At 41.1% G+C, this 15,763-nt stretch overlaps 1 protein-coding gene across 1 annotated transcript; it reads right to left on the reverse strand.

The window, feature by feature from the left end:
- Positions 1–1,887: 1,887 nt before the first annotated feature.
- KBTBD2 (kelch repeat and BTB domain containing 2) lies at positions 1,888–15,574 on the reverse strand. Its single transcript, XM_030265170.4, has 4 exons — positions 15,326–15,574; positions 7,912–8,440; positions 5,000–5,165; positions 1,888–4,604 (listed from the first exon to the last, which is right to left on the reverse strand). Exons 2-4 carry the CDS (start codon positions 8,079–8,081, stop codon positions 3,069–3,071), a joined length of 1,872 nt encoding a protein of 623 aa, XP_030121030.1. The 5' UTR covers positions 8,082–8,440; positions 15,326–15,574; the 3' UTR covers positions 1,888–3,068.
- Between the last annotated feature and the right edge of the window lie 189 nt (positions 15,575–15,763).

The raw sequence follows: 15,763 nt of genomic DNA on the forward strand, positions 1-15,763 counted from the left end.
TGGTAAGGGAAACTGAAACTATGTAGGACTGATTTAAATTAGCTTTACTATAAAATAGGTAAACTTCTTTGCAAATGTAGCAGAGCTTGAGGACATGAGTTGATTCACTGAAACTTGTAAATAAATGGATTTCAAGGCCAAGTACATGTTGAATAGGCTAACATTAGGCTGAAGTTTTGTAGTAAGACACTAATTAGGTCTCTGTCGAGTCTTTAATCTTGCTCTATTTATGACATGAGAACTACATTTTTTTCAGCTTGTCTTTGTTCCTGCAAGTCTTTCTCTAATTCTACCACTAGTGACCACTTCCAGACAATGCTCTGGCTGCACAGTTTCCTTCTTGAGTTATGCAAGGCAAGAATTTAGACTGGAGAATAGCATTTGCCAGCTGTTTTTCTTTGGGGATGAATACTAGCTCAGCAACTAGTTGTGTAAGTATGTTTTTAGCAGTCACTAGAGAACTGTTCACCACTTGACTAGTCTTGTCTTTAAATGCCATATTATTAATAGCAAATACATTTTACATAAGGTACTATATAATCTTGGGCCATATAAAAAACAAAACATACAGCTAATGTACAGAAAAAAAATAGAAAATATGCAGACAAGCAGGAAGTCACACAGACTGTCTGTATTTCCAAAGATGTTCCTAAATGGATAAAATCAAGTTCTTCCAGGTTCTGTGAGGCGGTTGTGACTTAGAGCCACTGCAATTTAGTATTTCCCGTTTAGCATTTCTTATTTCCTATTCAAAGACACCCTTTTTTTTTTTTTTTGGTTTGTTTTCCTTCTGTAAGAAACTACACATAAGATTTTAAACTCAAGATGAAAATTCTCAGTAACAGAATGAGCCCAGTCTGCTCCTTCACTAGCTACAGATCATTTGCAGTTAAACCAAAACCTTTTCCTAAAGCCTAATGCAGCCTGATAGTAGTAGGGTGAAGTGATAATGAACCACAGAACTGAGCAGCCCATGCAGGCTGGAGTTACTTGGATACAGCTCATGTTTTTGCCTGAGGAATGTGATTCTCCAAATTGCATTATAAAGGAGTATCTCTGTCTTTCTTTTTATGCATACTTCCCTGCACAGGCTTGCAACATGAAAGCAATATAAACAGACCTATCAGCAGGAACTCCTGAGTCACCTCACACCTCTTATCTAAAAAATGTAGGTGTTAAAAAAAAGTTTATGTAATGGTAAATGCAAACGTGTTATGTCACCTTCATAAAAAACAATAAAATTGGTAGTTTGCCATTGTTACTCTGAGTCCCATAAATGCTCACATGGCACAAAATGCCAAAGCATCTGGAAGAGTTTTATATAAGGCAGCTTTCTTATCTAAAGCCCCTTTTCTAATCAAAACCTGTAATAATTGTACAATACAAAACTTTGTAAAACCTCTTGAGACCTAGCCCAAACAAAATATAGGTGTTGTCTTTATTGAAGGCTGGTTGTATTAACTGCAACAAGAAACAAGGAAAAGCCAATGACAGTCTGGACAATGGAGTAAATAAATTTGCCCTTGATTACTGAAGACTGAAAATAATTCTGCCATCTTCTGATCTTAAAAGAAATGTTCCTCCTTAATGCCTGCTCTTCTTCGCTTTCAGTAGGGCAGAATTTGTATCATGACTGGAGCAGTGCTGATTTACAAATATGATAGCAGGGGATTCCAATCCTATGTAATCCTCAGTGTGACTTCAGTACCTATTTTTCAACTTTTACTGAGTAGTAGTGAGCAGAATCAACTCAACACACTCATCTCCAGGCTTTTTGCAGCTTAACTATTTCTAGCTCCCTTCAGTAAGCTACTTGCTACAAATGTGCATGTGGCGGGAGGGTGGCACAGCTCTATTTATTTCACCCAAAAAAACACACTCAGGCAATTGGATTCAGTATTTTTTAATAAATTAACGTCATTCAAAATACAGTGCCAGAACATGATGCAGCTGAACATGCTAGTAAAGTTTGTCATGAAGCACCTGTGTTCATGTTAAGTTGGCGGCACCCCGCTACTGCTAGTGGTTCCTGGGATTAATGCCAGAGCAGCACTAGGCATCTGCTCTCCTGCACACACAGCACAGGATATTCCTGAAGTTTGCTTCCCCCCCAAAAGTAAAAAACCTGACAGCTAAGGGATATCTATACACAATCACACTACAGTAATGCTTGTTATTAAATTAACAGAAAATAAAGACCTGGTTAATCCACACTAAAACTTCGTTTTACAATGGAAAAATACATCAGCAGCAGGAAGTAATATACATGAGCCAATGTTACTGTAATACAGAATGTGGAGGCATTTACTGATTAAAGCCCCACATAGACCCGCACTATGAGGGCTGGCAATTCCTATTGCAAGCCCAGCAACTTAAGTCCACACCTGGTAATCTACCAGCTGCTTGGAAGACCTGTATTCTAAATAGACAGGTATAAGTTAGTGAAAATAGAATACATGCACCTCATCATACAGCTTGACTGAACCTGCAGTCATTTTGCCCAGCATGTTACCATACAATGGAAGATCTACCCTTCCTACCACAGGTGTAGATCCATGGGATTTGTTTCTTTTTCTTTTAATGGCATTATTATACCAACATAGATATTAGTATTTAGTAAGTGCAGCACAGTCCTTTAATTAGGCCACGCTGACAGTTATATAACTAGCACTTAAGTAGAATATCCAGAAGTAGTTCAAATGTAACTGGAAGATACTTTCAAAAGAGTTGTAACATCATCCTAGAAACAATAACTACTTTTTTTCTTAAGCTAATTTTCCTGAACTGAGACTTTATAGAACTAGAATTAATTCTTTAGACAAGTCAGATGCTCAAGCTCATGATATACATATATTTTTCTCAATTATCTGATAATAGTATTTGAGATTATGGAAGCATATCTGCTCATTTCACTAATTCGTACTGAATGGCGGCAAGTGTTAGGTAGGGCATAAAAATACAACTCATGAAAGCTCTGAAATTCCTGTCCCCAGACCTGTTCTTTCACAGCCATTTATTTCTTTTATTATAATGGAGCACAGACTCAGTTGTGCAGTCTAATCTGGGAGCTATACGGGTGGTAAAGTAACCATCTCCCCATCCAGCTCAAATTCGTCGGTTCCGTCTGGTGAGAAGAGATACGTTGGAGGTTTCCACGGGGACTCTTCAAGGCAAGATGGATACAGCTTTCCTACAGTGCACCGGAAGTCTTTTCCTAAGTCCCACAGCACGCGTTCCGATATGTGCTGTCTCAGGAACCAGCGGTCGAGTTCCAGGTCATACTGATAGGTGGCATACTTGGCTCTCTCATTCATGTGGGTCTCTCGTATAAAGACGCATAAGGAATTGGAGATGACAACAGCCCTGACGCACGGGTCGGAATAGCGCTTGGCAGGGATGTTGGCTGCCATCCTCCATTCATTTTTATTCACATCATAGATCTCCACTGTTACAGAAGACCCATCCACAGTACTGCTGGGGAGCCTTATCCCAGAATTGCTGGCAATATGCAGTCCTCCGATATAGAATATCTTATCACCAAAAGCAGCAGCTGAGGCGAAACATCTGCTTGTTTGTCGCATTGCCATCTCCACCCAGGCGTCCGAGCGGGGGAAGTAGCAGTACATCAAGTTGTGTGCCATGACGTAGATGCAGTTGTGAACCGCCACGGCAGTGCTCCACTGCCACGCGCAGGGCAGGGGGCTGACCATGGTCCACTCGTCCTTCTCGGTGTCGTACCTCTCCACGGTCCTCCTGTTGAGCTCCCCGCCGACACTGTCCCCGCCGATTGCATAGATGTATCCTTCACAGCACACCAGGGACGGCTTGATGCGTGCAAAGAGCATCGGCGTCTTGGGGAACCAAGTGTTCTGTTGCGCATCAAACCAGTAAAAGCAATTCACAGTTCTGAAGACAGCCTGGAGTTTGCTGCTTTTACTGTGATTGGTTTTTGTGTTCTTGAGAGGAACTTGCCCACCTGCTATATAGATGTCATTATCGGGAGTTACCAGTGTCCCAACCTTATGCAAGTCAACAGGAGGGTTGCAGAGTTTGTAAACTTTCTCTGCCTGTGGGCTGTAACAGACAGAAGAGTAAAGACTACCAGGGTTTTCAGCAGCAGCTTCAATGAATATCATCATCTCCTCTTTTGTCATGCCAAGTCTGGGCTTGAAAAATTTGGGCATCGATTTGTACAGACCTTGCACCACCACTGATTTATCATTAGGTGGCAAGCCTTGAAACCAGGCTCTCTGTGTTACTTCTGAAAGTGCATCAATCCGGATTTGGCTAAGAACAGAGGACAAATACTGCGAGCGTGATTCCGTGTTGTACTCCAGCCATAACATAGCAGCCTCACGCACTGTCTCCTCCTTTTCCACATTTAAATTGTCACTGCTTAAAATATCTATCAGTAGATCATGTGACAGTTGCATGAAAGCCTCCTGGTGGTACACAGCTGTGAACTTGTGCTCCACCATTCTTTTAGCACTCTGTTTTAACTCTTCACAGCTGAAGAGATCAGCAAAACTTAATAGACGCACACAATTTTCTGCATTAATTTTTTTGATTAAGTATTCTCTACATCGTTGTAACACATCATCTACCTGTAATGCAAAGAAACACAAAGTATTACACACATAGTCTATGCTTTCATGTAGCACCAGCATACAGAGTACCTGCATCTGGTGTTGAACGACACAGTTCAGGCATGGAATACTATACATACAAAAAAATACAGCAGTGACTCACTCACCTGCTTCATATAGACTAAGTATGCAATATGATTATGTCTGCTGGCAAGACAAATTTTCTAAATGTTAAAAGTGCACTGGTTTACTTCCAACCTTCCAAAGGGACTGTCATGCAAGGAGGGATGGCTACATGAAGCAAATTTGGCAAGCAACTGCTGTCTATACAGAGTGAACAGAGCAAAAGTGTTTTGAAATGACTAAAGAGGAAAGATCTTTTAACAAGAATAAAGTGGTTCAGAGATTCCTACCTGTAAGAAGCAGGCAGTTTCATAGAGCTGCTCTACTGTGCTGTCACTTATTGCCAGGTTACCCGTGTATGCATAAGTGATGATGATCTGCAGAGTGGCTGCATCCACATTCCTCAGGTGTACGTGTGTCTGTTTGCTCTCGCTCAGCCCACTCATGAACATTGCTCTGAGGAGAAACACACATATTAAGACAAGGATCAGCAGTGAGTAATCTTAAACAGTCACCTGTAAGCCTTTGGTGATTACACTCCTAAAGGTGAACAGTCCTTTTGCAGGCCTGTTCACAGGTATTCAGCATTTACCTTAGGCTGACATCTACTATTCACAATAAAACATTTGGACAGAACATTAAAAGAGTAACATCAGTGCCTTCTGCAGAAATATTTTATATTCATGCAAACCCTTCTGTGTTAATTAACAGACAGCGCTGATTTTGGATTTTTAATGACACAATTTAAATATTTTCTATGATAGGTAATAAGAAGGAAGAAACATCCTCCAGAAAACACTGCTGAAATATACACAGCTAGATTTTAGATCCTAAAACAAAAGAAGCAAATTTATGCAATGGACTGAGCTAAGTCATATCAAAAAGGATGCTCCACTGGGAGGAGAAGAAATGGAGCAAAGACTAGCACTCTATTAATTATTTCTTATGTACCATTCATCATAACATGCAGTAAACTTCAAATTTGCAAGCAAAAATCAGTAACAAAAACGTATCAGATCTAACATAGGAAAAAATGTCTGAGTATTTCTATTATATTTTCCTGAAGAAAACTAGAAAGGCAATTTAAAACATGATTATTGTTTCCTTAATGCTTTACACACCTCTTGCCCCTCCTGGTATTTAATTGTAACACAGTTAAGAACTAACTACAATCTGGTACTATAAGCCATGTATTTGTCAATTTTCTTAAAATGGGACATTGGTTTCAAGAGCTTTATATCGATTCAAGTTTGGTATTTATGGTTGTGCTAAAAATTCACTTCAAGGCTCTTTTTTTTTTAGGAAACCAGGCATGAAAGAAGTTAGAAGGGGCAGTGAGTGCACCTTTTAGTCCTGCTTCTGGCTGCAGTGGTGAAGTGGACATGAGGACATTCTCCCTACGCAAAGCCATTCCAGAAAGCATCTGATACAAAGACAGTACCCCATCTCTATTTCTCTGTCTTCTTCTAATCTCCTTAACTCAGGGCAACTTGCATTTTAGGAGGGATCACTGACTAAATAAGTATCAACTTGCTGTGCAGCTATTTAAAGATAAGCAAGAAAGTACAAGAGGGTACAGAGACTCCTCAGAAAGGAAGAGGGAGCTGTTGGAGGCTCTGGCTGTTGCTCACACACTGCTGAGCAGCCTGTGCTGGAGCAGGGCTGCACATCGCTCAGACACAAAGATGGAAGGTAAGCTGGCTGCAATCACACACAATGGCTGGATCACACAGAAAGATGCTTTGCTTTTTTTCCCCCTCCTTCAGGGCTATCAATTTTTCATAATAAAGCTAAATTTAGGAAGCTGAGCATCTTTTTGTAAACCAAAGTAGAGAAGAAAAACAGAACATGACAAAACCACAAGTTTAATACTTCTTTTAACCAGTGCCAAAACCTCATTCCATAAATAATAAACAAACACATATGAATAAGAGATTTGACTGCACATTCTGATGCAGCACACTGGGTGGACTCATGACAGCTTTCCAACCTTATGATTAACCACCCACATTAAATCTGGCTACATTTTCAGTGGCTGTTATTTTACAAATTGTTGGAACTATGTCATCTGCACAGGGCCAATGGTAATCATTATTATCTAGTGATCACACAGTACTTGTTGCTAAAAATTGGACCAGATTCATCTGAGATGAAAAAATAAACAGAAAAGCCAGCAGGGACAAAAATTTCTGTAAAGGTAATAAATTAATCCTTCCACAGTTTTCTACAAGAAAGGAGACAAAGTGCAGAAAACATCTTAGATGTGTTCTGTATAGTGAGCCGGTATCAGGAAAAGCAAATTTGTAAACTTTCCAGTGTTTAAACAGCAAAGGAAAGTTATAATCCCTCCACAGGAAGGTAGAACAGGTGTGGATGTCACCCAGACTAGTTTCAAGCTTCCAAATTCCTTCCAGACAGCCAGATTAATTATACTATGTTGCCAATAAAAATGATTAATCACTGCAGAAAACTCATGGTGCCTCATCATCCAGGTCTTACTACAAAGGCATTTGCAAAAAGTGGTAGCACTCAACGTATCTTATTAAAAATGTTTTAAAAGACCAAAAACAGGATATTTGAAAAACAAGAACTACTGAACTAAAAATTTCAATAGTATCTTGGGGGGGATCATGAAATAAAAAAAAGAACCCAAACCACACACAGAAAAACTCCGCTTGCATTGCCACAACACTGAAGCAAGGGAAGAGTTTCCGGCTTTTCTGAGCAGGGAAAACCAGATGATTCAGAAAAAAAAGCCATGAACTTGCACAGCAATCCCTACTTTTAGCAGATGCTTCTACTAAGAAATTGCAGTTAAACATGACAATGGAATTCCTGCAGCCAAGTCTCAATAATCCCTTGTTATCCTACCTTGGGAAATAAAAACAGATTAAGTATTTTAAAGATTCAGTGTGAAGAATAAGAAATTTACCAATTATTCAGACTCATTTAACTCCCTAAAGAAAATAAGCCATGTTGCAAGTGTGATTTTCTCCCCACACTCATTGTAGAAACTAGAGTAAATATCTAGAGTAAGTCCCAGGAAGCCAGAAATGTTATTTTACTCTGTGTTGGAAAGTAAGGATATTTAGGTTCTGTAGTTAAGTTACTGATCTTTAAATCTCTGTAAGACATTTTCAATCAATTACTATTACACTCCAAACCAGGTACACCACAGGTTTTATAGCATTTGAATACTTACCTGAAATATGAGCTGCATGTTGCAAGAACCATCTTATGGCAGGGAAATTCAGTGCCCTCAACAATCAACACTATGTCAGTTAACAACTGCTGTTCATAAAAGAATTTTAACTGCTCCAGCAAGGATACAGCGTACTCTGTATTTATCTGCCTCTCGTCCTGGGTAGACATGACTGTATTCCATTAATATTTCCAGGACCAGAGAGAAAAGTCAAGATCTCTTCACCAAAGAAAGGTCAGTTGAGTGTTTCTGAAGTAGCCAGGAAAGAAATGGCAGGAGGTCTGTAGCCTTCAGAAGTGATACTGATAAAAAGAGGAGTGTTATCTTGAACTGCTGAATCAATGCTTCAGACTTTGACCTCCTATTAGGTCATCACGCTTTGACTTGATGTCCCAATCTGTTCAGAGACTTTCAAGAGTGTCTGCAGAGCTCCCGTTGAGATCTATGATGCAGCAACTGAATGAACAAAAGTGAAGTCTGAGGTAGATTTTGCTGTAACATCTCGTGATCAGTGGCTGCACTTGACTGACTGAAAGCAGGAAAATAAAATTAATTTACACATTAGCACATTTTGGAAAACCCTTCATAGTTACTGCTTAGAAGTAACTGTCTAACAAACATTTCTAAATTAGTGCTTCATTACTTGCAATAAAACCCTTCTAAGAAAAGAATTTAAACAACAAAGGTATCTAAGAGAAATTAAAAGCAGAGGAGTTTGTACATTAATTCTCATATGACCTAGACGCACAAATGAAAATTATTTATTTTGTCAACAAAGCTCCTAAGGCTAGGGAGTTAAAACAAGGTTCAGTAAGACTTCATTCCTCCTCAAAGAATTATCCAGATTTTCCACTGAGTACACCTGTGAATTTCATTCAACCATTGATAAGACAGCCATTTTTCCCCCATTTCTACATTAAACAGCAAGTTTTTCTGCTTCTTTGCTTTTGTCTATTGAAAGCTTACCAATACTAGGCCACTAAAAATATAAATGGAGTAATTTTAACATTCCATCACTTTCCATCTAAATTCTAACATCATTATCAGCCTATTTATTTCACCTTTGGCATTCTAGTAGAGATGAAGCAGAACTAGCACTAAGGATTAAAAAAAACCCAAAACCAAAAATAACAACAAAAAACAACCAAAAACCCCTAAAAGTCCAGTGCATATTAAATTCATCTGCTCCATGCAGAAGGGCTTCACCTATTAATATTTCACATTCCCTTGTTTTTCCTTCTGAGTAATTTCCATACAGCCAGGTAAGCTTGACTTCTGCTGACAGGAGAAAAGAAAAACAAGGAAATAATAGGAGCAAAGGGATACTAGAATAGCAAGGCTCAAAACAACCACAGTGGCTGCCAAGGTCTATTATCTTGTTTGGACATTTCTCCTCTTAAAAATGGGGTCAGGTTTTATTTCATCTTCCCCTTGAACACAAAAACCTAATTAAGAATGGGATAGTTGTGACAGTAAAATTACCATCATAATGGGCACCAGAGTACCACAGCTATCAAATGCTTCTAGATTTATTTAATCTTGCAATGTTCTTCTGCATTCTAAAACTGAGGAATAACCAGGACATGTTCGTCTTGTGTCTAAGATATCGCTATCATTACAGTTCATGATGAACAGAGAATGCAGAAACAACTTGCCTGAAATGACATTCCTTAAATTCCACATAAACCATAAAAACATAAGATTTAGTGTAAGACCAGGACAGTAGAAATACCTGCAAGCCACATCGATGATCTACTATTTCAACACAGTCCTGCCTGTAATACAATTCACAAACAGCTGTCTTTCAACATTCACTCACTTGAAACAGATATGATTAATTAATGCCACTTTAATTACTACTAATTTAGTGTCCCTGATCTTATTTTTCAGTGATAAATATACACAAACAGGAATGACAAAGTATTCATTTTCCCTGGTTGTTTAACTGGAAAACAGTCCAACTAGTCAAACTCAATGCTCACTGGTGAAAGCCGTTAATTAAGGAAAACAGGAAAGGCTTTGATACTTGGGGGAAGGAGTAGATACTACTGTGTGCTACAATAATAGATACTAGCACAAGTCTTGACTGAAGACCGTCAAGTTTCGGGTAACCTCTGAAGTCACTAAACCATAAATACATCGAGGATATAGAGATACAGCTCCTCTAAAGCATGACCTTCTGCCTCAGGTCACAGTTTCTTTCCACCAAGACAGTGTGCATCTCGTCTCTGCACTACTGCCCACCTTCCTGGTACTCTGGGAACAACTCACCATGCAACCCAATCCATTGACAGATTTTGCACTGAACTTTAAACAGCTACCGAGACACACAGACTCCCTACGTGTGTTAGACCCACAGAAATAAATAGCTTGTGGCTCTGCTGGTATCCCGAGTCTCTACAGCATTGTTTTTCCTGGCTTAGGAGTAAAGTTTCAAGAACAATAAAAGCCGGTGGATTAAGCTGTTTGGGCAGAGCATCAGTAGCACAAAGCTTTAGCAAAAGAACTCATTGATACCATAACTTCCTTTTCTGATGTAATTATAAAGAATATTTCTTCAGAAACAGGAAAAAAAAGAAGAAAATTAGTATGTACTGGTTCAGTCATTAGGTACCAGAACAAGTCAAGGATGCCATGCAGAAATTGATATACACCTGCTAGTAAGATAAAAGACATTTTTGGCAGAAAGCTGCTGACAGTGAATAACTGAAAAGCAGACCTGTTCAGCAGAAGACAAGTTGAAACTGTGAAATTAATTACTATAAATAACTGGAACATTTGAGTATGACCCTCAGTAGCAGAAAAGATGGAGGAGATGACAGGAATCCTGTTGCAGAACATTGATGTGATGTGGATCACCTTTGAACCATACATTTACAAAGCTGGAGCCTTTGGTTTACAGAAAACCATCTGTCGTGTACTCCAGGGAAGTGCACATGGTAGGAACACGCTACGTACACGATTCCTGTTTTCCACATCCATACTGTGTTTTGCTGCCAACAATAACCATTTGCTAAAGAAAAGGTTTTGTATTTGTCAGAAAGTCAGGACTCACATCCCATTCCCTTGTAATGGAAATAAATACATCAAGGATCTCTGAACTACTGGTCCACAATTGCCATAATTTATATTGTGATTTGCCCAAGAGAACTGAATCTGTTCAAAACATTAGGATAAGTGGTAGTAACATCATTTAGTGCCTCGAAAATCATCCAAGATTACCTACCTCTTTCAACCTCTTTGGAAAGTTCAAGACAATTTTAAAGGAAATACTCCCCTCACTTTGAGGCCGAAAAACAGCGGCATTGAAATAAAAAGCAGCTTCTCCAAAGCCATGTACTTCAAGCAAGAAGCTTAGCTAGTCATAACCCAACATCTCTCTCATTGCACTGTGCCTGGTTGGCATACAGTCATTGGATCTGAGACAAATGAAAAACTGTGGACTTGAGAAAATGTCTACAGATGCACTGCTGTCTTCTGGAGTCCCAACAACTTTAATGGCAGCAGTGGCCATTTCTCATTTATGGATTAAAAGATCTATGGCTAAAGTTAGCTTAATATCCTGAACTGAAATTCTGAAGGAATAAAAATAAGCTCTGAATACAAGTTCTAGGAATGAGACTTTCCCTTTCAACAATGTCCCTGGAGTGACCATTTTGTTCTGGGTAGTTTCTTGGAAACCAGCTATCCAAAACAGGACTGGCAGGTAGCTGCTGGAAGGCCACAGGGTGCTACATTGCAAATGAGACCATGTAATCACCGGGTGGTATAAGTACCTCCCTATGAAGCTGGAGATCAACATTAAGTAGCACCTTGATAAGAGGGTTTGTTTTTAAGTACTACTCCTTTTTGCTTAAGTAATTTTAATGAGGTGGCTTGTTAACACTTGTTCATGTACTTCAAATCTGAATGAGACCATTCAGAAAATTAGTCATCAAAAGTTAATGAGTTATGGGATAGGCTATTAATTGCCTTCCTTGAATCTGTATATTTTCTGAGGTCAGGCAAAGATTGATAGAGATACATACTACACTACACACATGGCGGTGGCACTATACTTCAGTGTGTAACACAGAATAGGTATATTGACTATTTCCAATTTGGTAGGGAAACCTATAAGATATATAGATATAATAGTCTTCAACTGGACTTATTAAAAAAATTAATTTCTTTTCCACCCAAATTATAAGAACAGCAAAAGATATATAGGCATCTTTTGTTTGGGTTTTTTTTTTTAGAGATTCTGATTCCTTCTGAAAATCCCATTAAATAGTCTGTCAGATTAGATGCCTAACTTCCCATAAAATGGTGGGAAACATGTAAGAGATCTATGAAAGTGTCACAGGTTCCCATCTGCATCTTCAGCCATCAAATACCTCTTGAATTCTAACTTCACTAACTCCAACTCACACTTTAAAAAACACACGTCATTTTCCATGTGTCTGGAGGAAAATTTTTAAAAAACCCAACAACCCAAACTTATCTCCCTGGACATTCAATTTATTTAATCTAGTTTTAACTAATTAAAAAAAAACCCAAACAAACAAAAAACAAACTTTAAATACTACTTTTGTGCACTTTAAATCAAAATCCTATTTCCATCCAAGGGCAGCTTCATTCAAATCACAAGTAAAAACACATCTAAAGAAGTGAGTCATTCACTATTTTTAACATAATAAAAGGTCAGAATTTAGACCTGAACAACTGTAAGCCAAACTACACAAGCCTTGGTGTGTGGAGATAGTAATCCTCCCAGCTAGCAACACACTGCCCAGCTCAGGCACTTCAACACTTGGTTACTTTTGAGGGATATTCTGAGTTACAAACCAACCAGTTTCAAACTTAACATACCAGCTAACAGCAAGGGGGAATGTGAGTAGTAAAACTGATTAGAATCAATTATGCAAATCAACACACCTAGCCAATAGATCTCAAAGATAGAAAAGAAAGAAGAAAAAAGGAGTTGGAAGCTCTAGATCCTTGAGTAATGTATCAAATTTACATCCTTGGCAGTGAGAAAGAAATAGGTAATTGACGAAGCAGTTCCAGACTTGGAAGTTTTCCTCTCTTCTAAAGCCATCAAAGGTGTCTTTGACAGCACAGTAGTCCAGAAAATTGAGGACATCAAGGAGATTCTAATAAGGCAACAATGTGAAATTTCACTAAAAACAAGGAAAGGTTTACTCCCACAAGGTTATCTTGAAAACGACTATTCACTTGAAAACTACCACTATTTTCCATACATATCGTGCTTGGGAGGTGAGTTACAACTTTGAAGTAGGTGAGTTTTCTGAAGCTACACAGACACTAGAGATTAGAAGTGTCAAACTCCATGTTAACAACATGCTTGGTCACAATGCACTCCTGTTTTTCTGCTCCTAAAGGAAGTTACACACTAAAGGAAACACCTGCTCAGAAAGAAAATTAGCATTTATGGCATGATAAACCAACAGCTTAAATTGGCAACTGGACTTCTACGCTGGGCACAGGTAGTTTCCACCCCCAAGGGTGTTTCCGTTTTGTGGAAGACTTGGCCTGTTTTGGAAAACTAAACTTTGAAAAAAAGTGGGCCACGGATGTCTCCAGTAATATCCATTCAGGCATCCTATATATACAATTTTCTTTTTCTCTGAACTACAGTACATTAATGAAGCTAGTCTGTTTTATGTAACAACTTAAATTCCAGTTTAAAAGTATGCACCATTTTCTTTTTTTTTATTCACTATATGATACTTAACTATAAATTTATGCATTTCTGCATTAAGAAATTAATTAGTCATTAATGTAGCTTAATTAATTGTAAGTTAGTCCCTGAAAGGTTAAGTCTTATAATGGATATCATACTCGTGCATATAAAATTTATTCTCAAAGCACAACAGTCCAAGAAAACTAAACCAAGAAAGAGAAATTTTAGGATTTGCACCAATTCTGGTCTGTTTCATAATCACATAACCAAAACAAAAAAGCCTGCTTCAGCAAAGGAAAAACAACAACAACCATCTGTCTAAAATGTAGTCAAAAATATTAAATAAGCAGCAACATCCTTTCTTCCTCTTTGGACTGTTCCTGAAAGACACTACTTACACATCTTTGAGTATAAAGGAACTCTCTATTTGACACACAAAAACAATTTGGAAAAAGGTGTGACACCTATACTCAAATTGTAAGTCTACGTGATGTATATATTTAGTAGATATACTTGATGTAGACATTTAGTATTTAATGTAATTAAATTAAACACTAAAAAATAACTATTCCTCCAGATAAGATTTCTGAGAAATTGAACTATACTCAGTGTGCATTCTAATAATCTCTGAAATACCTCATCTGAACAAAATTCATGTAGCTACAGCCCTAGGTGAACTCAAAACAGCACACAGGCTTTCAGGCCCGTTATGACCACAAGGTAGATGTACATGATGTAGAAAATCCAAGCTGGGGCTTTGCAATAAAACCTCTAAAAATGCACACGCTAAGTACAGCACAAATCCATTTCTAAATAATAATTAAAGTTATTTCAAAAGCAGTAGGTATGTATCCCGTTTCATAGCAGAAATAATGGTAAACGCCGGGAAAATCTGACTAACGTCAAAGCGATACTACGTGTTTACTTAGTCCGGAAAAGCTTACTAAGAATTATGTGACTCTTTAAAGCTACATACGACCACGGCAGCCCATGCCGGGTCACTGCAGGTATCCATAGTGTACGTATGCACAGCCAGACGGATCAGTAGGGAACGCAGTGGCAGCTACAAGGAAGGGCAATGCCACTACACCGCTGTTCTCCAAGACTTCCCAGCGCGTGTCCCTCCGAGCGCTGCCAACACAAACACCCAGATTTCAGACATCCCCGCCTCGCCCCGACCCCCCATCACACGGCGCGGTCGCGGCCCTCTCCCGCCTGCGGGACGCGGCGATGCTGGACTAGGGGCGAGGGAACACATTTCTTCCCTCTCCCCGATGCTCAGGTGCGCCGTCCCGTCCCTCCACAGCCCTGAGCCCTTTCCTGCTTCCCCAAGAAGGAAGGGGGCACCTTCCCGTTCCTCCAGCACCGCCGCACTCCGGGCTTAACGATGCCGACGGCCTCTCCTCCTCTCGGCTCTCCCGGGAGCCGGCCCTGCCCGAGGGCGCGGAGACAGCCCCCGCCGCCACCTCCGGCGGTGCCGGGCGGGCCTGGGGCCGCGGCCGCCGGGCGGGAGCGGACGGGGCGGGCGGGAGCCGCGCCCGCCCGGACGGGGGGAGCGGCTGCCGCAGAGCCCCCGCGGGCGCCCCCGGGACCGAGGCCTCCTCGGGGCGGCCGCTCCCCGCGCGGGGACGGGAAAGGGCCCGGCGGCTGCGGCGCGGCGGGACGCGAGCGCGGGAGCGCCGCCACCAGCGCCATCCTTCCCCCTCCCACCCCTCCGCTCGGACAAACCTCCGACCGCCGCTTCCTCTCGTGCCCGGCCGTCCCGACCGCGGGCGGCCGCGGGGAAGCGGTGGGGGAGGAAGAGGATGCGGCGGCGGATCCCGTCTCTCTCCCAGGCTGCGGAGGCGGCGGCGGCCCCTGGGCGCGCAGGCGCTGCTGCTGTTGCCGCCGCCCCCCCACCTCTTCCTCCCCCTCCTCCTCCTCACCCGCCCGCCGTTACGGAGCGCCGCGCCCGCCCCGTCTGCGCATGCGAGGCGCGAGGCGCGAGGCGCGAGGGGGGCGGCCGGGCCCGCCCCCGGTTTCCTGTCCCTTCTGCCGCCCGCGAGCGCCCCCTGCCCGCGCGCCCCGGCAGCGGCGCCTCCCGCGGGACGGAGCGGGGCCCCCGCGCCCCCTGCCGGAGCCGCGGCCACAGAGCCTCGGAATCCAGCGGCTCGGGAAAGCCTCCGG

Source organism: Taeniopygia guttata, chromosome 2 (genome assembly GCF_048771995.1).
Source record: "Taeniopygia guttata chromosome 2, bTaeGut7.mat, whole genome shotgun sequence".
NCBI classification, from domain to species: Eukaryota; Metazoa; Chordata; class Aves; order Passeriformes; family Estrildidae; genus Taeniopygia; species Taeniopygia guttata.